Source organism: Dasypus novemcinctus, chromosome 27, assembly GCF_030445035.2.
Source record: "Dasypus novemcinctus isolate mDasNov1 chromosome 27, mDasNov1.1.hap2, whole genome shotgun sequence".
Lineage (NCBI taxonomy): Eukaryota > Metazoa > Chordata > Mammalia > Cingulata > Dasypodidae > Dasypus > Dasypus novemcinctus.
The window spans coordinates 16,587,340-16,610,599 of record NC_080699.1 but is presented as its reverse complement, the minus strand read 5'-3'; the positions used below and the strand labels follow the sequence as shown (position 1 = coordinate 16,610,599).

The 23,260-nt window shown below is 41.6% G+C and overlaps 1 protein-coding gene across 3 annotated transcripts in view; it reads left to right on the top strand.

Moving 5' to 3' along the window:
- The window catches only part of ARHGAP20 (Rho GTPase activating protein 20), a 150,687-nt gene extending 134,686 nt beyond the window's left edge, over positions 1–16,001 (top strand). For all 3 annotated transcript variants that reach the window (XM_071212324.1, XM_071212323.1, XM_058289364.1), the window contains exons 10-15: positions 555–733; positions 2,209–2,370; positions 6,646–6,755; positions 8,835–9,024; positions 10,237–10,351; positions 11,393–16,001. In XM_071212324.1, coding sequence (XP_071068425.1) covers positions 555–733; positions 2,209–2,370; positions 6,646–6,755; positions 8,835–9,024; positions 10,237–10,351; positions 11,393–13,251 — 2,615 coding nt within the window. In that variant the 3' untranslated portion in view covers positions 13,252–16,001. The remainder of the gene's footprint in view (positions 1–554; positions 734–2,208; positions 2,371–6,645; positions 6,756–8,834; positions 9,025–10,236; positions 10,352–11,392) is intronic.
- Positions 16,002–23,260: the final 7,259 nt, after the last annotated feature.

Genomic DNA, 23,260 nt, shown 5'->3' with positions numbered 1-23,260 from the left:
AACTAGAAGGGGTATCGTGGCATCCCTGTCTTGTTCCTGACTTTAGAGGGAAAGATTTTAGGATTTCACCATTGAAATTGAGACTTTGCTCTTCATTCTTCTTACCCCATTCTTTTTCTCTCTATTTAATTGTGGTATAATTTTTTTAAATCTATGCAAGCTCTTCAACTTTTTTGTGTGACTAGTCTTATCTTTAAACTGGAAAACATGTATTGGTATTATACAGCTTTTGCTTTAAGTTGTTACAGTTTAGTAAGGGAGTTTTTCCCTCACCTTTTAAAATTCAGTGCCAAAACTCAAACAGACCAGTCCTATCCCCAGAAATGGATAAGAGAAGAACGTTAACATTTGATTCTTCCTTAATTGATTCTTCGTTAATTTTTAAAATATTGTAATGAAATTTCCTAGGTTGAGTTGTCAGTAACAAAGGACATCTATATGCGTTTTTTTTTCTCTTTGAGCCATAGTAATGAATATACTGCAAAATGGAAACTGTAGAAATAAAGTGAAATGAATTAAACTAGTTTTTCTAATAATCTTCACTTCTTCCTTAGATTCTGGTCAGAAGACATTTAAAAGAAGAAGATCTATCATAAACTGGGCCTTTTGGCGGGGTTCTAGCACTCACCTGGACCACTTGCCTATGTCGCCGACATCTCCTATGCCAGGGCAGCTATTTGGAATTTCTCTGCCAAATATTTGTGAGAATGACAATCTGCCCAAACCTGTCTTGGTAAGTCTCATTTTGGTCTGTAAAACTAATGGGAATGGAGGTTAGGAAGGGAGGGCTCTGGGAAAAAAAATGTATCCCCAAATGGAAAAAATCAGATACTCTCTGGCTTTGACTGAGAATCCTTATTATTTTTATTATTACTTTACAAAATAAAAATATGATTTAGTTATTGCATAAGCATAAGGCAGACATAATAGGAAAAGATAATCTAGTCCAGCAGTTTCAGGAAAGAGCCACATAAGCCTGCCCTGTGTCAGAGAATCCGCATTATCTCTATCACATTTCTCTCAAATCCTTTCTTGAACTTCACACTATTCTGAAGTCTTCAATTGTTTCAGCAACAGAGACTACTCAATCTTATGCTTTTTGAAAACCTTACATATATTTTATTTCAAGTGCTTAAGTATAAAGGCACCTCCTCTGGCATGTGTTAATCTTTTGTATATGGAATTTGTCAGATGAAAACCACTGAGTTTGTATTGTCTTCAACTGATCTGTTAAACGGCCACTGTTAAGCAACATTTATGGAGTATCAGGTATCCTCCAAGTAGTCCACTAGATGTATGGCTCTTTATGCTGTATTTTGCCTATATAAGTGCCAGGCTACTAGTCTAGATGTTTTATTGCTTATCCTTCACAACAGGAGGTAGCTATTACCTCATTCTTTCTTTTAAAAAAGCCTCAGAGATTTATCCAAAGTCACACAGTGAATAACTAGGCATAACTAAGTTTTAAATCCCATAGATTGCCTGTTTCCAATGCCTATTTTTTTCCTACACTGCAAGCAGAGGTCATACAAATAGAAAGTAAAGAAAATGAAAGATTGATCACAGTGTGATTTAATTGGAGAAAGCTTCCTAGAGGAGATGATTCTGAGCCTGATTTTAAAAGAAAGAAGTAAATATAGGAAGTAGGAATGAAGTATGAGTAGCATACAGGGAAAAGACAAGCAAGAAAAAGAGCAAGTATACAAGAATATTTCCATATTTAGGGAAGAGGGTCCATATCAGAGAATAAGGAAAAAAACGGTAGTGATGTAAGAGAAGGGTAGGTTAGCAGGGACCTTGAAGCAGCCAGAGAAAGTCAAAGCACACCTAGACTGTGAATCTATTTTTGTGATAGCATCTGTTTTAAAGGTACGAAAAGTTCTCCCTTCACTCACCCCCATGTAGCTTTGAATCAAGTCAACTGGTTTCTTCCATCACTTTTTTTTTTCAATGCCACATTGACCAAAGAAAAGTCTTATCAGAGTAAATATTTAGATAAAATTATTTTAGTTGTTAAATGTAGTAGAGAAAAGAGATTTAGTGAAACCAAAAAAAAATTCACTGCCGTCCTTGCAGCAGTCCATCCAGCTCCAAACGTCAGTGCTTTTATCCTTACTCTAGCCTTTGACAGCCGAAGAAGGCAAATGGGTGTTCCCTTGCTTGAATGTGAAGTGTCATTTTTGTTTTTTTCTCTTGGCTTCCCTATAGGATATGCTTTTCTTTCTTAATCAAAAAGGGCCCCTCACAAAAGGTATCTTCAGGCAGTCCGCCAATGTGAAATCCTGCAGAGAACTAAAAGAGAAACTGAATTGTGGAGTTGAAGCACACCTAGACTGTGAATCTATTTTTGTGATAGCATCTGTTTTAAAGGTATGAAGAGTTCTCCCTTCATCTTCCCCCATGGTATAGCTTGGAATCAAGTCAGCTGGTTTCTTTCATTTTGAACTTTACTCCCATCTGCAGAGAACAGTGACAGATTTAGCATCTGATAAAATGTTAAAACATTTCACAAAGTCAACATATGTCATTAAAAGCCACTGCCAATAATATGGCATATGAGATATGGTTTTTTAAAATTTTCATCACATACCACCCTCCCATTCTTCACTCCTGCCACCCCATGCAAAAAATAAAATGAAATAATAATCAAAACACAGGATGTTTACCAAAACAAACATATACTTCCTCACTATCTTAATTTTCCTAAAGAAGGTGATGTTTTTACAAATAAATTTTTATTATACTTCTGAAAATAATTACAGATGTTTACCATATTAAGCAAATATTTGCCTTACAACAGCAATGACAAAAAAAAAAAAGTTCATTGAGGACACTAAAAATTCTATTCATTTGGGTAATCATCATGCCCACATATATTCCTTCCCCTGTCTTCTATTGCCTTTTATTTAAAAGCAGAATAGGAATGACTCCAACATCTGGGCCTTCTTTTACCTTTATACATTTGGCATTACTAAAATTCTTAAAGTTACAGAGTTATAGAGCTCTTCTAAAATGTTTTCCTCCGTACATTCTTGGAAATGCCTCACATTTTTGGAAAACTAGAGTTAAAACCAGCTTTAAGCAGAGCTTTTGACTCCAGCAATAGCTTCTATAGAATTGCCTCAGGCTCCCATCTCCCCAGGGTTGGAGATGGCACTGGAGCCAGGTGCAGAAGTAGGGCCAAAATCTGCATCCTGGGGCCTGAAGCAATAAAATCAAATTAAGGAAAATGAGGGGGGGAGGGCAAAGGCTTCAGGACTTTAAGACTGATAAAAAGACTCTTGGCACACGCCTTCTCCAGCAGAATGGCCAGCTGCTCATAGAATCTTATATTTATGAATAATCAGATATATTTTGCTAAAAGGGCCAAATCTGCTCTTAGACAACTGTTGCTATAGACTTTTGCAATAAAATACCACTCAAAAGAACCAGAGAACTCAAGCCAGAGTCTTCTAATCTGTTTTGCACTGGGTTTGTGATTTCTCTGCAATTGTGAAGTACAGTAAAGACATGTATGAATGACATGCTTAGCCTATATGCCCAGGATATACATGCACAATGAATTTTTCTTTTCTTAAAATCTATATATACCTAAATAGAATTAGGTTTTCTCCCATCTCAATTTAAGAAGTAAAATCCTTTGTTTTAGAAAATTTTCCTTATCATGCTACTCTTGAAAGCACCACGCTTAAAATTTTGTGCTAAATTGCTAAAGCTATTATTACAAAGCAGCATGGTTCAAGTAGAGTTAAATTGTGTCTCAAATTGCAGAAATATTACTTGTCCAGAAATAAACAAAGGACAAAAAGTGTTTTAAATGATCTGACGAGTCTGTTTAAATGGGTTCCAAGTAATTGAAGTTTTATCATCATGATACTGTATTTTACTCCCAAGTGATTTCAGGGAAGGAGATACTTTTTACCAAAAGTTTTTGAGCTTTTGTTTTGTTTGTTTCTTGTTTTTAAGATTCTTTTGAAATGATACTTAAGTTTTCCTTTAATTTTTCACTTATGCTGGTTTTACTTAAATTTAGTCTACAAGTTATATTGGAATAAAATTGCTTAAGACACTATAACTTTGATCCATCAGACTTTTATGGAAAAATTCATATTTAATCTGGTGGTAATCTCATCTCAAATGAATTTTGGAGTTCTATTGACCTGGGCTCTAGTTTGGAGAGAAAGAGACTTACAGTTGAGTGCTGTGAGTTGGTGATTGTAATTCAGAACCACCTCTCATGTCCTTTCTCAGCTGTGATGGTGGTTGTATTTCGTAACTTGTTATTCCAGCTGTAGGAGAGAGTTCATTGAGATGTTACAAGCCATTATCTTTCAAGTGTAGGTTTAAGATTTAATGATGTTTTTCTTCAAGACAGATCATAAGTATGCTTTCCACAGAGATTGACTACCCCATTTTGAAATAACAGAGTTTGCCACTTCTAAATCTGACTTTTAAAGTGGGTGCTGCAGCTAAAATTAGTTGGAGATTATTAAAATTCAGTAGATTCACCCAAAAAGAGGTGACTTTTGTGATGATAACCTCTGAATCACAAATATCCAGGTACATTTCTGCTGGAAGATAGAACAGAGAAAGAATTTGAAGCAATACTTCTTCCTACTTGTTAACCACTCAGAAAAATAAGTATATGGTGATAGAACATAACCACAAAGAGGTTTTTTTAAATTATCTTAGAATCTCAGCTAAAGTTGGCCTTCTCTTGTCCACCTTTAATATTTGACTATATGACAAATAGCAACAGTTCAGTAATGACTTAGAGTACACCTGTAGCAATGGCAGGGGCCATACTTGGCATTGAGATGTGCATAGAAGATTAGGGTCTATCCCCCCTAGAGCAGCTCATAAGCAACCAGGGGAGAAGTACACATAACAAGCTCACTGTAATAAGTTACCACAACTTCTATATTAGTAATATAAATGAGATGTATAAGTAACAAGTTGTGTGTTGCCTTTTGCAAGGCACACAATCATTGATTTGGTTTTCCAGCAAGAGTTTATAAAGTTGCCCCGTTACAGACTTTTGGCCATCTCCATGATGTAAGCAGGAACTTGCAAGAGGATAGCCAACCATTGGTACAGTTCTTAGACATGAAATCGAGTTTTCTCTGACCAGAGTTTACTGCTCTTGGTGAAGAATAGACTTTGCAACCTCAGCCTTGTTAATACCATGCCAAAAGCATCGGAGAGAATTGACCTAGATCAGAAATGAACGTAGGATTAATACCAAAATGAGTTTACTTTTAGGCTTTTAATAAGGAGACCAAACAGCAGACACCCTTGGTCATATCCTGTTTGTAAATTTCACCACACTTAGCCCCTCAAATGGTCTCAATAGAATAAGATTCTCAAAGGCCAAAAGGGTAATAAACATGTGCTGTGAACATGTTATTTCGTGTACATCAGGGATGGGCTGCTGTTCCAGGCTCCCAGAGCCCAGCAAGAGCCTGGAATACCTTATCCCTGCAAATATATGAGAACCCATCTATGAGGAATACAAGGAGAAACACCTCTGGATAGAATTGTGCACTACTGTCATTAAAATATAAAATATAATATCTAAGATAATAGAGACTTTATTTTTGTTTCATTCACTCCTCTTTCCCTAGCACCTCAAACAATGTCTGGCACTTAGGAATAAATATGTAAAGAATGACTGAATGAATAATTAACAAATTGTGAAATCCCCACATTTATCTTGATGCATTTTCTTAAACTAACATTTAATATCAGAAATGTTGGGCTAATTAGGTGAGACTAGTGGAAGCAGTATACCTTGTAACTTGGCAAGGAGATATGATTGCCTCCCCCTGACCTAGCACAAAACAGTTAAAGCTTCAAAAATATTAGGAGGACCAGTTGTAAGAGTTGTTCATCAAAACCTCAGCCTTGTAAAATGAGTTCAGTTTCCAGACCACCACTTAGTAAACTTGCATTTCCACTTCTATTACCCCAGAACTCAGGGGCTTGAAGTTATAATATATCTAAATTTCCCCCCCCCCTCTTTTTGAAGGATGTTCTAGTCCAAAGGGTTGTAAGGGAAAACATGTAGTAATCCATTGGGGATTTTAGTATGTTTCCAATACCTGCCTTTTTCATGTCTGCAGTTGAACTTACCTATCATTTAAAGAAAGGAATAATGAAGCTATGCACCTGAGGGCATAAGACCCAGGCCTCTGTGTGAGGGGATGTTTTGGCTTCGGTGGTGGTGGTTTGTTTTTGTTTTAGAGCTTTTCTTCCAGGAATTAAGAGACTGGCTCAAATATGGAAGCACAATATATATTTCTATTTGGGAGGTGGGGAGGATTTAGGATTGTTTACTACCAGACCTTGTCGTGCTGTAATAATTTACTAAAAATGTACACAAACAGGTTTCAGCCCAGATAGTTTGTCCTTTATCTTTCCCACCATATCCAGACTCTGGATATCTCTCTGCTTTTTGTTTGGAAAAAAATCAAAGCTTGTGTTTCTGCGCATGCATATCAACAGAGAGTTGGTGCAAAACTCTGTATTTCAAAGAAGGGAGGACTTAGCTGAATTTTTCAGTGAAATGTTCACTCTCTAATTTCTCCAATACATATTTGGCATGAGAAAGATGATTTAAAATATTTGATTTTCTCTCTATACAAGGATTTTCTACGAAATATTCCAGGAAGTATTTTTTCATCAGATCTCTATGATCATTGGGTCAGTGTAATGGATCAAGGAAATGATGAAGAGAAAATAAATACAATCCAAAGGTAATTATTCTAATTTAGTCACACATCAAAAATACTAAAGAAAAAAAAAGGGTCTATTGAATAAGCTTGTCTATTAAAATAATGATGATTATTAAAGTCATAGCTATCCATAAGGATCAGTATAAAAATAGATTTTTTTGCTGGCTACTGTCATTGTTGTTACCCTTTTCCCCCTAATCTTATTAATATAGAGTACTTAACCATTGTACACCTTCTGTATATCTGAAACTGACTGGAGCTGAAATCCATTAGTCCAGTAGCTAATACTGTTGGCTTAACTACAGTTTTATAATCTTAAATTTGGTAAATATTTAATCAGCCATCTAGCTTTTGGTGTGTTTGTATATTCGTGTATAATCAGTGTAACAAGAGTCATTTGGAAGGTATTGTGGGATCATAGCAGAGAGGCAATTAATTCATTGAGAAATGTGAAGGAAAAAGAGAGAGTGAGTTGCAAAGTCCCAGTCCGACTACAAAGAAGATATTGTCTATATAAATACAAAGGGAAATTGCTGGCAGAACTTCCCCGCCCCTCTTCCTGAATATTTCCTGCATTATGAGAAATTAGGAAAGAAGTATCCATAAACACAGATTCCTAGCAAAACTTCCCGTTATGTGAAAATCCAAGAATCTCAGTATCATTTATTTGCATTTACTTGTTTAGCAGTTTTTTCTTTAGCTACTTTCAAATATAAATTGTCACCTACACACTGATTTTGATAGTTATCTTTTATCAACTGAACATAGTACAACTGTGATAGATACTAGAAACCAAGGCCACGTGACACTTTGTTATAGTTTGGCAGAAGCCATGCAGAGATAGCATCAGATTCTGTAATTTCTTGCGCATTGTCCAAAACTTTATATCCTGCAAATTGTTAAAGGATAATTTTTTAAAAAGGTAAAATTATAACTCCCCTATAAGTATAAAATGAACACGTGAAAGATTTTATTTAAATTATTCGTTAATTAAGGAACCAGTAAGATGTTGGAACTGGTTCAAAGGAGAGTTCAGGGATTCACAACTTAGATTCAGACTTGAATCAGAAATGCTAATACGAATTTGCAAGTAGATCCAAAACTGCCTTTTTCTGTTAGAGGATGGACAAAATTTTCAAGTCTATAGATAGGTATGTATATAAATTGCAGAGTTATAAATAGCTCAAAGGAAGACTTAGGGCTCCCACAGAATCAGGTAATCCAAAAGCATGTGCTAGACATCATCTTATTTTCCGTTGAACCCACCCAGTATTCTTTCAGTCTGTTCCAAAGTCCTTCATATCTTCATTTATCCCTAGCATCTATCCTCATTGTCAGTCTGCTTTTGAAGTCAGACTACCTCCCCTACCCCAATCAGGTTGCAGCTGCTTGTTGAAAAAAGTAAAAACCATGAATTGTATCAACTTGGGAACATATATATATATATGTTTTTATATACTAGATATTATAAAAAATATATTTTTTTGGTAAATGATAATTTAAAAATCCCTTATCAGTTAGAAAATGGGGACTCTTACAAGCTTGACTTATGTGAATGTAATACCAGTGAGAAAAATTGACCTTGAATGATGGCAGAACAGAGCATAAACTCTGAGAATGGAACTGGAAACCTTAATAGCTAAGGACTGGGTTCTCACTAAGAGTCAGCATTCCTTTGTGCTCTTTGGAAGTAAGGGAAACTTTAAATTTAATTGCTGTTTAATTTCATTAAGAAGTGTTTGAAAGTTTAATTGAGATTCTGAAATGTTACAGTGTTTGCCTATGTTAAAAGACATTGTTTTAGTTTCATGGAAATATTTCAGGTAGCATTTTTAAATAAGGTGTATTTCCACATTCTTTTACATGGGTGATGTAGGGGTTGTGTAGACAGGGTACTGTATATATGTATCCACAGTGCTTATTTTCTCTTTCCTGTCCAGTCAGTCCTTTCTTGGTATGGTACTATGTTAAATGCAACTCGTGCTGTTCACAACTGTGTTCTTGCTTTGCAGGAGTTTCTCCATGCAAAGCAGGGGTTGCCTGTATTTAAAGTTTTGAAATGAATTACCTTGCTTAAAGAGCTCATTTTTCTGTCTTTAGGCTATTAGAGCAGCTTCCAAGAGCCAATGTTGTTCTACTAAGGTATCTTTTTGGGGTATTACACAACATTGAGCAACATTCCTCATCCAATCAGATGACGGCATTTAATTTAGCAGTATGTATTGCTCCAAGTGTTCTTTGGCCTCCTACTTCCTTCAGTCCAGAACTAGAAAACGAATTTACAAAAAAGGTAATGAAGTTTTTCATTTTTATGCCCTGGGGTACTGAGTGCCCATTATGAACCTGAATTTCAGGGTATTAACTCTGAAAGAGTTACTAAATATTTTAAATACTCCTCTTTATAAATTTGAGTTCACTGACTAGAAAGTGTTTAATCCTATCCAGTAGAGAAGGTAATTTGTTAAGTAGAAAAAGGACAGCAACTAATACTTACCTTTTCCCACCAAGGAGGCTAAACACTGACTGACTTAAGCCATGGAGTGATTTGAAGAAGAAAAAAAAAAAAAATGGAAAGAAAAAAAGCCAAGGCTTTGGAGTTAAGACAAGCCGAGGTTCAGTTCTCAGTCTGACCACTTGCCAGATGTACAATTTTGGGCAAAGTTAGTTACACTTATCTACAGTTTCCTCATCTAAAAAGTAGAGGTGGTGGTAATATCTAGCTCATTCAATAGTTACTTGAAATCATAGGCCTCTGATATCTGACAGTTTTTATGGGGCTTGAGGATATTCATTCTTTTGCTCCCAAATTCCACCTGCCCCTGGCAGTCACTGCACCTGCCAAGCCTGGCTAACATCTTTGCCTCTCCTACAAAGGCAAGGAAACTACTGAAAGGTTCCAGTATACCTCAGTGGATGCACAGAACACACCAGTAAAATCTTACCTCTTCCCCAAGCACCACCAGTTAGGGAGGTAGCTAACACAGTGCATAGGTAGGGACCCAAGCTAGGAAAAGGCATGTTTTCTCTCCAGCTGCTGCTGTTTCACAACAAACCCATAAAAGATGCCCCTATTCTAAAATATATGACAGTCTGCTCTTGACATTATAAATACTTTTCATAAATTTTTATCAAATTGATGCTTTATATATTTTAATAAAAAGGTATGTCTCTTCATCCCAAAGACCCTGTGGAGATTACTTGAAATTGCCCAAATTTTGAAGATAGAACAAGCTATTTTTTAAAAAAGTGTTAGCATTAAGCTGAGGTCACAAATAATAACTTTAGTCCACTGATTAAAATTACTTTAATTTCTTTACCCAAACTACTCTTGAAAGTATCACAGGTTTTTTAGGGAAAACTGCTTTGTATACTTTTATATGAGATCTGAATTTTTCTCAGAATTATTTTTATTTTTGGTTAGAATTGGGATTCGTGTATAAAACATGATTTATAAACATGCTATATGAAAAGTAACACTTCACTGTTGTCCTTTTCTGTATAGGTTTCCCTGCTCATACAGTATCTGATTGAAAATTGCTTTAGGATATTTGGAGAAGAAATCACTTCCCTCTTAGGAGAGATTTCAGTGCGATGTGATCATAGAGAGAATGCCTCAGGTATTGTGAATGATTTGGTTGGTTTTTGTGTGGAATGGACAACATGTCTGCGAGGAGGTGGTGGAAGGTGCTGAGGCACTGGTTGTCCAGGCCCGGAGCAGCTGAGGTGACGGGGTGAGGGCTCTGGGCTTCTGCTCCTTCCTGGGAAGGCCTGATGATAGGGCAGAATATATTTGGCACTGTGGTACGGTTAGGAAACGTATCAGAGGAGGTCCCAGGCTTCAAGAAGGCGTTAGTGGCAGCATACTATGGTATAACGGTTTGAACTTCTTTCAAATAAAACTTAGCGAGGAACCCTAAGATAAAATACGAACTGCTGTGGTTGAACAGGAGTGGGAGGCCCAGAGCCCTGCCTGTTTTTGTTTCTTCCTCTCCTCCCTTTTAGTGGTTCGTGAGACACCTCAGAATTCTAGTATGCAATGAAACAATTTGAAAACAACTAGCATTAGGGTGGGGGAAGGGATTTGAAGACATACAGCCTTCCGAATATGGATTCCTATACCACCAGCTACTAGTTGTGTTATCTTTGGCCAGTGATTCTGTCTCACTGAACACCATCTGTAAAATGTTGATAACAATAATGTCTAACTTTAATGATTGTTGTAAACATTAATTAGGGTAATGGATATTAAAGGACTTTATTGAAGAGAAATTGATTGGGTTAGTAAATGGTTTCTGTGAGACTAGTTAATTAGGTGTAACCACCAGCAATCCATGTTAGAAGGCAGAGTCTTATTCAGAACCTGGGTCCACCTAATATTCCTTCATATTTTTAAAATTTCTTGGTATTATGGCATGTCCTTATCACTTTGAGGAAATCTTACTTTAGGAAAACTCATTTTATCAGAAATCGATATAAATCTAGTATACATCTTTTCAATCTTGCACTGACAGTTGGGAAGATTGTAAAAGATCCTTTATTGAGAGTAGGGAATTATATTAAGCAGATAGTTTATTTTTTTAAATAAAGAATTGTGTAAGGCAGCATGGGCTTTATTTGTGGTAAGGAAAAATGTTAATCCTGGTTTGAATTTTTGACAGATATCTCTTGCTTCCAACTGAATGACTCCTCCTATGACAGCTTGGAGAACGAGCTCAATGACGATGCTGATGCTCCGTGTAGTGACCTGGTGAAGAAACTGGGCCAGGGGAGCAGAAGCATGGACTCTGTCTTAACCCTCAGTGACTATGACCTAGACCAGCCTGAGGCGGAAGGCCTGCTCACCCTGAGCGACTTTGACCTAGCCCGTTCTAAAGATGAAGACGTTCAAATGAAACGGCCTCTCAAGTCCAAGCCAGTGAACATTGCAGTGGCGTGCCCAAAGGCCCCACTGCGGGGTCCTGCCCCGACCCCCGCTGGCATGTGCACACCCAGCTCCCTGTCCATAGCCGCAGCCGAAGCTCCCAAGAGCCTGAGGCGGCAGAGGCGCTGCTCAGAGCCCAGCATCGACTGTCTGGATTCCAAGCTTTCCTATCTGCGGGGGTTTTATCAGAAAAAGCTACGCAAGTCCAGCTGTGATGTCATTCTCTCTCAAAAAGATGAGGACTATCTGAAGCAGAACCAACCCCTTCAAGAAGAGGACAAGATGTGTTTTAAGCAGAGATTAGTCACAGGCACTGACTTCAGCAAGAAAAGAGCCTCTGATCAAAGCGTCAAGAAGAAAAGCTTGTCCGGTAATGAAGGAAATCATGTGAAACTTTCCCTGAAATCCAAGCCAGTGGCCATATCTCTGGCGTCTTGCAGTAACGTGTCCACACAGGATCCCTCCAGGAACCGGCGTGTCAATGCCGACACCTCTGGACACTCCCTGCCACACACCACCGATGCCCTCCCGGGTCCAAGGAGGCACCGGCGCTGCTCAGAGCCCACCATAGACAACCAGCACTGCACACTGACCTATCTCAGGGGGAGTTATTCAAAGAAACAGTATAAAACCAGCTGTGATGCTGGCCCCTTGCGCGGAGAGGAAGAGTATCTCAAGCGGCAAAAGTCTTTGCAAATGGAGGGGCAAAAACTTATTAATCAGAGTTTGGTCATGGGGATTGAGGTGGGCAAGAGTAGTGCCATAAACCAAAACACTGAGAAGGTTTTACCCCCAAGATTAAACATTTGCCCAAGGACTAGCTATTCCAGCTTATCCTCCCCAGGCACATCCCCATCTGGCTCATCGGTGAGCTCCCAGGACAGTGCTTTTTCTCAGATTTCTGAACACTCAGTGTTTACACCCACTGAAACTTCCTCTCCAATAGATTGCACTTTTCAGGCTCAAAGGAAACAGGAAGAGCTTTCTTCTGACTTTAGCAGTTCCAGCCTTGTTTCTGGAATGCCCAGTCCCTCATCAGAGCAGGCCAGCAGCTGCCTGGCTTACACAAAGAAGGACACTGTAGATTGGCATTCACAAATGCATTCTGTAACCCTTCACCCCAGCACATGGCTGAGAAATGGTGTTGCCAGTTTAAAAAACTGGTCCCTCAGAAAGAAGGCAAGGGCATCTAGAGCAGAGGAAACAAAAGCGGGTTCTCTAAAAGGACCCATGGAGCCACCTCCACTTGTTTCTGATGTTCCAGAAGCCAACTCGCTGCAAGAGAGACGGAAAGACATGCCCCTAAGGGTAGCCGAAGGGCTTGGCGCTCTGCAAACAGCACAGTGGTATAGTTCTTATCCCTGCCGGGACTCTGAGAAATACTGTAACTCTCCATTCAGCCTAGTGGAAAGCAGACTCAAGCTTTGTATGAAGTCACAGGAGGAAGTAGAGGATGGTGGTCCCTGCTCTTCTGGTACTCTGCCTTGTAGAAGGCCCTCACCCAGCTCTTTGACTGTGGGTGATATGTCCAGCCCAGACTCAGGGCCTACAGTGGTTTGCAATGATGGGGACACACGTTTAACCACAGACATTTAACCCCAGTAAGAACCTGCGGCCTGCAGGAACAGGAGCTGGGCTAATGACAGTGTAGAGATGATAGCTATTCCGACTCCTTGGTATAAGTTAGGTAGCATAAGCATAATCATTGCTATTACTTAGGACAACAAAAGGATTCTTTTTATGTGAGACTACTTAACAAAAGTTTATGCTCAAAAAATTTGGTCACCTAAGTGTTTGGGAAGCTTTTCCTTCTTAGCATGGGATTGGTCCTGTCATACATTTTTAGAGATACTAGCAGAGGGCTTAGAGAAAGCAATCTTTTTTGGAGGAAACACGCCTTATGTGAACAGTCTGTGAGATCATAAATTAAGGATTGGGGGAAGGGTGCAGAGAACCTGTCCACATTCCCTGGAGTGTTTTTAATAAATAGGCAAAGAAAAATGCCACTAATTGAAGTGTTATGAAGAAAAGCTTGTCCGGTAATGAAGGAAATCATGTGAATCTGTCCCTTAAATCTAAGCCAGTGGCCATTTCTGTGACATCTTACAGTAACATCCGCACAGTATCATTCTGGGAACCAGCCCATCAGTGCAGCTGGAGAAAAAGAGTGGTTCAAAAACCATGGGCACTGGATATCATAGTTATGTTTGGCTGGTTGTATTGGTTAATTTTTTATTCATTGGAGTGGTGTATTGCTCTCCAGAATCTCTAGGAAACAGAGCTGTGAGAAGAAAGAAGAAAATGGTTGCTCATTTCAGTGTTCTTTTCAGAGGTGCCTGTGCTAGGAACATTCTCTAAAAATGTAACTTTCCCTATGGCCTCCTGACAGTGTTTGCTATCTTGAGTGTGGAGGAAAAGACTGCAGCAACAGGCCTTTCTGTATTACAGGAATCTGTTACCAACATTTGATCAAAGTATGGTTCCTTTTTGCTGAAATGTGTCTTTGCAGTCCTGCCTACATTACAGTCCGCTCAGAAAAAAACATTTATAAGCCGTCCCTTTTCTGATTGTTGTAGTTTGAGTGTTGAGAGAGCAATTCATAGGACGGCAGGTTATTAGGAGTCAGAATGGAATACCCAGTGAAGTGGCTGCCAGGCTTTCTCCTTAGACAGTTCTTGGCTTTGGGTTTTCTTACCTCCAAAAGTGTTTCCATATTTTTGTCCCAAATGCTTCATGACTTATAGATGGTTTACACCCTCTTGGATTATTTCATATCCATAGACTCTTTCTTTCTTGCCTTAAAGGCTCCACTGGTACATCTTCTTGCCTAGGAATGGATTATCAGACTTTTACCAGTCAGCATGACGGCACATGGCAACAAATATGGATCTGCTCCTTCCTTCATTTTAACTGCTTGCCTGTAAGAAGTTGTTTAGAATCCATTTTGTCTCTTTAGTCCACCATCAGAGGGACTTTTTTGCCCACAGACTAACTTATTCCATATTATTTTTTTAACCAACCACCAGGATACTGTCCCCAAGTGTTCTTTCCCTTTTGTCCCAAAGGTTGCATTCTTCAGTTATGGGGGGAAGTCTATAATAAGTTTTTCTCTAAGACAGAAGTCATTTCAGTGTTAGTATTAGCTACAGGTGCTGCCTACCTCACGGGGACATGGCCCTGCTTGCCCTCAACATTATAAAGGACTTTTAGAACTCTGTGTCCAAAGAACTCCTCCCTGACACTGGCCCTCAGTCACAGGTGGGAAGTAGACTTCACTTTGTAACCAACCGCTCCTGTATTGAGAAGCCTAAGAATCCATGTGTACCTTTTGTGGTATGATTCTATAAAGTCAGCAGGGACTCCTCTTACCCTTACGGCGTACTACTGTCAGAACTGCAAGATGTGAATGAAAACTCTTACGGCTCCGAGTGTCTTTTGAAAGAAATTGCTTCTCTGCTTACCAAAATAATAGGTCTAGCCTTTTTTCTTTCATATTGGCAGGTAGAAAATCACCCACCCAACTTTGAAGCATAGAAGAAAAGAGATGCTGAGGCTCTTTAGTAGCCATTCCTACTCTCTGTGTTCCCTTAGATACTCCCGTAATACTTAAATGTGAATAGTTTGTTAATATTGCTGTAAAGTATTGTATGATTTAAAGACAGACTACATGTCATTTTATTATACTCCATCAACCTATAATATATTAGACTGATGCTTTATCTAAAATGCTTTGAGTTTGTATAATATATCTTGACAAATTTTACTACCATATGTTATGTAATAAATGTGTATTTTTGTACTTGCAGAAACTGCTGCTAACTTTTAAAGTTCTTTGGTTTTAAAGGCACTGATAATGGATATGTATGAAGTCCATGCTGTCTATTAAATAAAATACCACTGTGCAGAGTGAACAGTCCCACCAGAGCAAGATCGCCCTTTGTAGGATTGTTGGAGTCCGATTTCTGCTTGATGTTGGAAATTTCACAGAATGTAATTAATGTTGAATTGGAACTTTGAGTTTTAGTCATAAGCCACAGTCAGTCTTTCTACAACAAGATTGTTTTAGCTTTTATATTTTTTTCTAATTTTACTATTTACCAAACAAGTCAAGCTTTAGACAGAAAGTCCCCATTTTCTTAAGCATTATGTTTTCATTCTGCTCCTCGAGTCAGACGTAGTCTATATTCTCATATAGAAAGAATCAGCAGTGCAGTTTAACTGATTGTATAGGATTTTCTTGTGTAAGTTTGGACCATTCCGATGGGAGTGCCCTGTTGACACCTGCACATATCAAGACATCAGTCCTTTTCCCCAGTGTACCTTCATTAAATAGTGTGCTCTTCTCATGACTGCTGCATCTTTGCCTTCTCCCAGTTAGTGGAGTGTTCTTTCTGTGTATGCTGAACCACCATTTCAAAGGGATTCAACAAATAGACTACCGTAGTCCAGAGAGCTAGTTGATTTGCTATAAATGGGCAGTGGTGACCGTAACTCCACCGTCAGAAATGCCACTGACTAGGAAACGGGCAGTGTCCACACATGCACCCGTGTTCTTTGGGTTTTATTTCACAATAAAAATGGAATGAAGGGAGAGAAAGAAGAGGAAACTCAAGGACACCAGGTCTGGAGGTGGTCAGAAAAAGTTTGCGTTTAATGACATCTTAACTGAGATTTGAAGGGTGAACAGGGCAGGGGAGGGAGGGGGTGGCACCGGCTCGCGGCAGAGGCTGCAGCACGTGCACAGAGCACAGTGTGGGCAGAACAGGAGGCTTCCCAAGACCGGCCAGAGGCTGAGCAGCAGGGAGGTGTGGCAAGTCTCGGGTACTTTGACCAACGTAACGTGGCCACTGGAGGGTTTGGTAATGTTACCTGACTTGTTTTACTTCAGAGGTCACTGTGGCCACAGAGTGGAGAACAGATTAGAGAGGATAAAAATGGAAGCAATGGAAATAATTAAGAGACTGCAGCAGGAATAGGTGATTGTGGAGACAGAAAGTGCATTTGGAATTCCTGGATGGGAATCCCAAATGCAGAGCAATTTTCAGTGCCCACTTGACTGGGAATTTTATTAATTATTCCAAACAGTGGGATAGGAAAGCCTGATGCATCTCAAGGCAGTTTTGTCTCCCCATGCCTAGAAAGTGTGTGGGGATTCCTCTCCCTCCAGTCACCCTTCTGCTGCTGGGCCCAGGCCTCCACTATCAGAACAGGGCTCCAGGAACTCCTTCCCCTCAGGCAGCGTGAGGACAAAAGGCTCCCCAGCCTCTCCCAGGCACAGCCTCCAAAGAAGGAGACTCCATGGATACCTCCTGAAGATCAGAAGAGGGTCACAGGCTTGTGCAAAAACCACACTCCTCGGAGGTAAGTCTTCCCTCCCTCCGTGGTGCTCCGTGGCCTGTGCTCCTGGACACTGTCAGCATCAGATGGACAGAGCCCACTTGGGCATGACTCGCCACCACCCAGGGACCAGAAACTTCGGCTGAGCTAAACCCCATGTCCATGGCTACTCTGCTGGTCCTGGTGACAAGTCACATGCCCTTGGCAGTCTCGGGCCCTCCCCAGGGCCAGTCACAGTCCCAACAGTAAGGGCCATCCCAGCTAGTTGCCCACGCCCACCTCTGGGTCTAGGCTAGTAGGTCAAGCGCTCACTGCTCTTCTGTCTAGATGCTGGTCCAACCCCTTTGTCTCTGCAAGGAAACTGCTCTTCCCTAAGTAACCCCACCCAGAGACCTGCTGCTGCCCTCTGGGCTCTGCTCACTGGGCAGCAGTCCCATCCCCTGGGTATGCTCTTGATAAATAGTTTCTTGCCCAGGGAGGGTGTTCCAGCCGGGCTGGTATCTGAGAGGAAAGCACGTGTGTGGTGACATCACAATGGACCCACCTCTCAGAGACATGGCTGCTCAGGAAAGAACACGAGGGCACTTTCCCAGCAGAGGGCCAGTGCTGGCAGTGATGGCCACTGCCCCTCCAAACTTGAACACTGGAAACAGGCTCTCTCAGAATGTTGGTAGTCAGCAGGCAGAGAAACACTTGCCTCAAGTTCCTCATTGTAAAACAGAGATACTGGTTCTACTCAAAAGACAGGACTAGCACTAATGCACTTGACAGATACGTATGGTCGCTGCCTGTGCACCTGCTGCTGTCCAAGCCACAGTGGGTACAGCAGCGAACAAGCTGTGGACAAGGAGAAAACTCCTGCCCTCATGCAGTTTACATTCTAATAGGGGAAGGCAGATGATGAGATATTTATTCCATTAGATGACAACAGTAAGTGCCAGGAAGAGCAAAGCAGGAAAAGACGCGAGTGGCAGGAGCAGAGGTGACATTTGAGATCAGGTACCCAGGGAAGCCTTGCTGAGAAGGGATGTTTGAGGAAAGAGCTGAAGGAAGGCAGGGGAGGCAGGCAGTGAGCTCTGGATAAAGCACTTAATGTATTGCGGGGGAGGAAGAATCTGATGTCATGACTTGTGGTTCTTTTTCCTTATGTTGCCTCAAGGTTTTGTCAAAAGATTAAGAATATTATGTAGGCTCAGAGACATTTGTGTGACCTTAGAAATCAACAGACCAACCCCAAATGAGCCCTTGGAGGGCCCTCTGGCCCAAGGTTCTGTGGTGGCATGTGGAAGAATGTGCCCCCGTGCTCTCCAGGGCCCATGTCCCTCCCGGCGTCATCAAGGCTCGCTCAGAACCCACCATTGGTTCAAGCCAAGTCCAGGTGGTGACCCAGAGACCAGCTTCACTAGGACATTTCTCAAGGGCCAAGCCCTCTCTGGCCTGAGGATCTCTCTCTTCTGCTCTGGTTCGAATCCTCTTCGTTCTAAGCACTGCATGGCAACGCTCCTTCTCCTTTCTACCCTTGGCAGCACCTTCCATGCAGGGACACCTGTGGGTGCCGTCCTTATTCTCAGCCGTAGCAGTGGGCCAAAACTCTCGGTCCTAGGACGGGGGCACACACGCAGTGCCGGGGTCACTTACGTCTGATGCAGACCAGGCCTGAAGATTTCTCTTAGGTGTGGCTTTGCCGTCCCTCCCCACCGTGTCAAACACAGGCTACGCACGTCAGCGTGCCTGGTTTCAGTCAAAACACTTCTTGGTGGCACGTGGCACCTACGTAAACAACCGGTTGGTTTGGTGTCATGTAGACAAAACAACTGATTGATCGGGTTTTCACTTTGCAGCCAGCTCGAGTTGGCGTGAGTGTGGGGCAGTGCCTGCCAAGTATGTGGGCAGGTCGGGCCCTGCACACGCGGCTGCTGGCAGGCCTGGCAGCTGCCCATCTGCTCTCGGGCTTTAGTGGCCTGGGACGCTTGATGGCAGGGATGGGACCACAAAAGGGGGCTCAGTGTGGGAAGCTGGTGACTAGGCTGGGGCTGGGTGACTCCGTTTTCCGACCGGGGTAGGTGCTCAGTGCTGCCGGGCTGCGCCTCTCGCCCAGCCTGGGGCTTCCGGGCCTCGCGTTCGCCGCAGCCTCTGCCTGTTGGCCCTGCGCAGCCACAAAGGCTTTCCCTGAATCTGAGGTCAGGAAAGAGGAAGGGCCAGTGCCGCCTGCCTGTACCGGGCACACGGCCTAATAACCGCTCGCTCTGATCTTCTTTTCGCATGGTCTTGGCTTCTCCCCTTCTTCCTCTCAGCTGTGTAATAGAACACCGGCCACCCTTATCTTTGCTGCCTCCCCCTCACCCCACAACTCTTCTCTCTCAGAATCAGGCAGAAGAACAGAGACTTCTGCTCTGAAACCTTGCAGATATGGTCATTTCCCTTAACACGCTTCGTTTGCTGGACACATCCTTGAGCAATGCGATAGCCAGGTGGGACCACAGCCCACCTCCCTCTCCTGCCCTTATCTCCTCCCGCTCCTGACTACGAGGTGTCTAACGCAGGCAGACCACATGCCCTCGTGGACCCTGGGGGCCCCGTCTGGGGTGGTTTCGAGTATTTGGTCTGGAGTCTTTCAGCTCCTCTATAAACTCAGGACATACACACACAACTGGTGGCTTTCTTAGGTGGCTCTTTAGTGTGTAAGCTGCTTCTTCTAGAAGAGAATGGAGCACCCTATACCATCAGACCAAGCCAGAAGAGATGGCTTCCCTGTCTGGGATCGCTTCTGGGGCCATCGCAGTTGGGCAGGTCCCTGGGTTGACAGTAGTGGCCAGCGTGAAGAGCTGGGGCGCTGACGGCCCCGCGTGACACTCATGGATCGAAGAGGCCCCAGGTTACCAGGCAGTAGCGGAGGAACAGGAATAGACGTTTCCAAGTATCTGAAAGGTGGAAAACAAGCCATTCCCATCACAAAGTGATCATTTGCTTCATACAAAGATTCCCTGCCTGCTTCCTTTGCTCTTTCCAAGGGGGACAATGCGTCGAAGCAAGAAAGACCGTTTGACTTCCACGGAGCTTTTCTCAAACAAGGACTCTCAGAGATCCCCAAGTGCTTGGGCTTCCCAGAGGAAGGAATGGAGATATCCACATAATTTTCAACATTAAAAATAATGTAAGTTATAAACCACACAGGCTAGCAGCAATATCAGCTTTCTTTCCTTTTGGTGGCAATTCATGAACTTAGTGTGTCAACATGAGGAAAATTTCTGTGACTCTTAAGTAGTTTATGTTGTCTCTGGCAAGATAAACTATAATTCTTAGAGTCACATACAAGAGATTTTGGTGGGAAAGTCTGTTAAAAATGGGATGCATAGAGGAAAGTAATGGAAGGAGGCGCTAGAGGCGGGAAAGACGCCGTGGGCAGCAGGCTCGGGGCCTTGCTCTGCGTCCCCGTCAGCGTTACCCGCGCAGCTTCTCGTGCAGCCCCCGCCCGCGCGGGACTCAGTGCCGGGCACGCGTAAAGGCTCCAAGGGACAGGACATGGACTGGAGGCTCGCAACCTTTCCCTCCTGCCTGCCTCCTGAGAAAGATGTTCTTAAGCAGTGATCTGCTCAGAAGAGAGGGTTGAGGGAGGAGGATGGGTTAGAGAACATAAACAGAACACGTGGCTACAGTGACGCTGATGATGATAATCGTGGTGGTTATCAATTCCATAACACTCACTACCACTTGTTGAGCACACGGTGGCTCTCGGAGTGTATTCAATCCCACTATTTTCCATGAAGCAGGCTGAGCAAGCATGATTGTCCCCATTTTACAGGTGAGTATACTGGTTACCAAACTAGTAAATGGCTGACCCTTGAATCTAGGTCTCCTGACTACTAACTAACCTTGTTCCATTGCAGAGGAGCAAGCTGCAGGGCTGCTGTGCACTCCAAAGTGGAAGGTTCTGCCATACCCACACACTCCCGATTATTCATCCCAGGTTCTTTTTGGGCTCCCAGACCTACTATGTCTCACAGCCGAAAACAACCTCTCATGACAAGTAGACCATCAGCACTATCCACAAAGGGAAAGGGTGATAAAATGGGTACCATCAAAATTAAACATTTCCGCCAAAGACTGGAAGCAACCAAGATGTCCTTCTATAGGTGAATGGGTAAACAAACATGGTACATTCATACCATGGAATATTATTTAGCCAGAAAAAGAAATGAGCTTTCTAGCCACCAAAGACATGGAAGAACTGCTAAGTGAAAGAAGCCAGTCTGAGAAAGACATGTACTGTATGATTCCAACTCTATGGCATTCTGAAAAAGGCAAAACAGTAGAGACAGTAAAAGATGAGTGGCTTCCAGGGGTCCAGCAGGAAGGGGGTAGGTGAATAGGTGGAACAGTGGCATTTTTAGGGCAGCAAACCTATTCTGTATACCTGGTGAAAATATGACATTCTGAATTTGTCAAAATCTGTAGAACTGAACCACACAGAGCAAACCATACTGCAAACCATGGACTAATCAATAATATTGCAATATTTGTTCATCGATTATAACAACTGTACCACATTTAGATATTAATACTACAGGAAACTACTTGGGGGCAAGAAAGTGGAGAATATGGGAAAACTTCTGCACAATTTCTCTGTAAACTTGAAAGTGCTCTTAAGAATTAAGATTAAAATAAATATTTCTCCTCATGAGAAGACATCATTAAGAAAATGAATACATAAGCCACAGACAAGGGGAAATTGTTCACAGTACCTCTCTGACAAGTCAATAGCATATTAATATAAATAAATCCTACAAATCAAGAATAAAAAGACATTTCAATCTTTTATGGCAAAGGACTTAAAAATATACTTCACCAAAGAAGATATAAAAATGGCCAATAAACTCTCGCCTGTGGACCCCTGTCCTGCCCTCTGCACACCGCTCTCTCCATTTTTCCCCTGTCGTGATGGCCACGCAAGTAAAACCTGGGGATTTATAATCTCTAATGGGGAATTGTAGTCTGTAAATCAGCTGCTTTATCACTTTTCAACCCCTTCCTTTCTACCTGGGACCCCTGATCTCCCATTTCTCATCCCTTCCTGCCTGAAAAAATTACTGGCCTAACACAAAGAAAAGGCCAATAAATGGATGAGAAAGCTCTCAACATCATTAGTCATTAGGAAACTTCAAATAAAACCTACAATGACATAGTTCCACAAACCCACTAGAACGGCTAAAATTTAAAAGGCTGATATCACTAAAGGAGGTGGAACAATTGGAAACTTACATTTCTGGTCACTGAATAAAATGGTACAACCATTTTGGAAAACTGGCAGTTTTTTATAAGTTTAAACACACATTAACCCTAGGTACTTACCTCATAGAAGTGAAAAACATATATCTGTACAAAGATTTGTCCACAGATATTCATGACAGCTTATAATAGCCAAAAAGTTTAAACAGCCTAAACAGTTATCAATAGGAGAATGGGTAAACAAAGTGTGATCTATTCATGAAATGGAATACTACTCAGCACTGAGAATGAATTACAGATACAACGTGGTAGAATTTCAAACACATCGTATTAAGCAAAAGAAAAGAGAGGCAAAAGAATACATCAGTGTGATCCCATTTATAGGGAGTTCGAGAACAGAAAAACTGTAGTGACAAGTCAGAAAATGGTTAGGAGTGTGATGGAATCAATTGGAAAGGGCCACAAAGGAGCTTTCTAGGACAATGGAAATGTTCTATATCTTGTTTTGGGTAGTTGTTACATAGGGGTCTACTACTGTCATAACTCTTTGAACTGAACATCTAAGATCTAATTATTTTATTATATTAATGTATTAATTATATCTCGCCTTAAAAATAAAATATGGACTCTGCGGGTTAGCCACAAGGGTTATGTTGCTTGCAGGCCATTTTCTTCCCCTCAGACTGAAACCTGAGATCTGATCTAATGCACTCCCCAAGTAACCTGGGCCTAAAGGGGGGAACAGCAATGAAAATTTCAACAGAGCAACCTCAACCAGAGGCCTTTCTGCCTTGTGGTGGGAAAAGGCCAGCTCTCCCTACCGCCCAGGGGTGAACGGACCAGTCCAGCTGTTAACATTCAGCATGGGAAGGCCAGAGGCTCTTGTCAGTCTTCTCCCACTCTTGCCCAAAAAGGAATAAAGGCAAACTTTCTGCAGAGTGCAGCTGATTCAACAGGCCCCTGGGGTCATGGGTTATGCGGAGCTGAGATGGACCTCAGTGTCCATCAGTGTCAGGAGGCAGTTCCAATGACAGACTGGCCT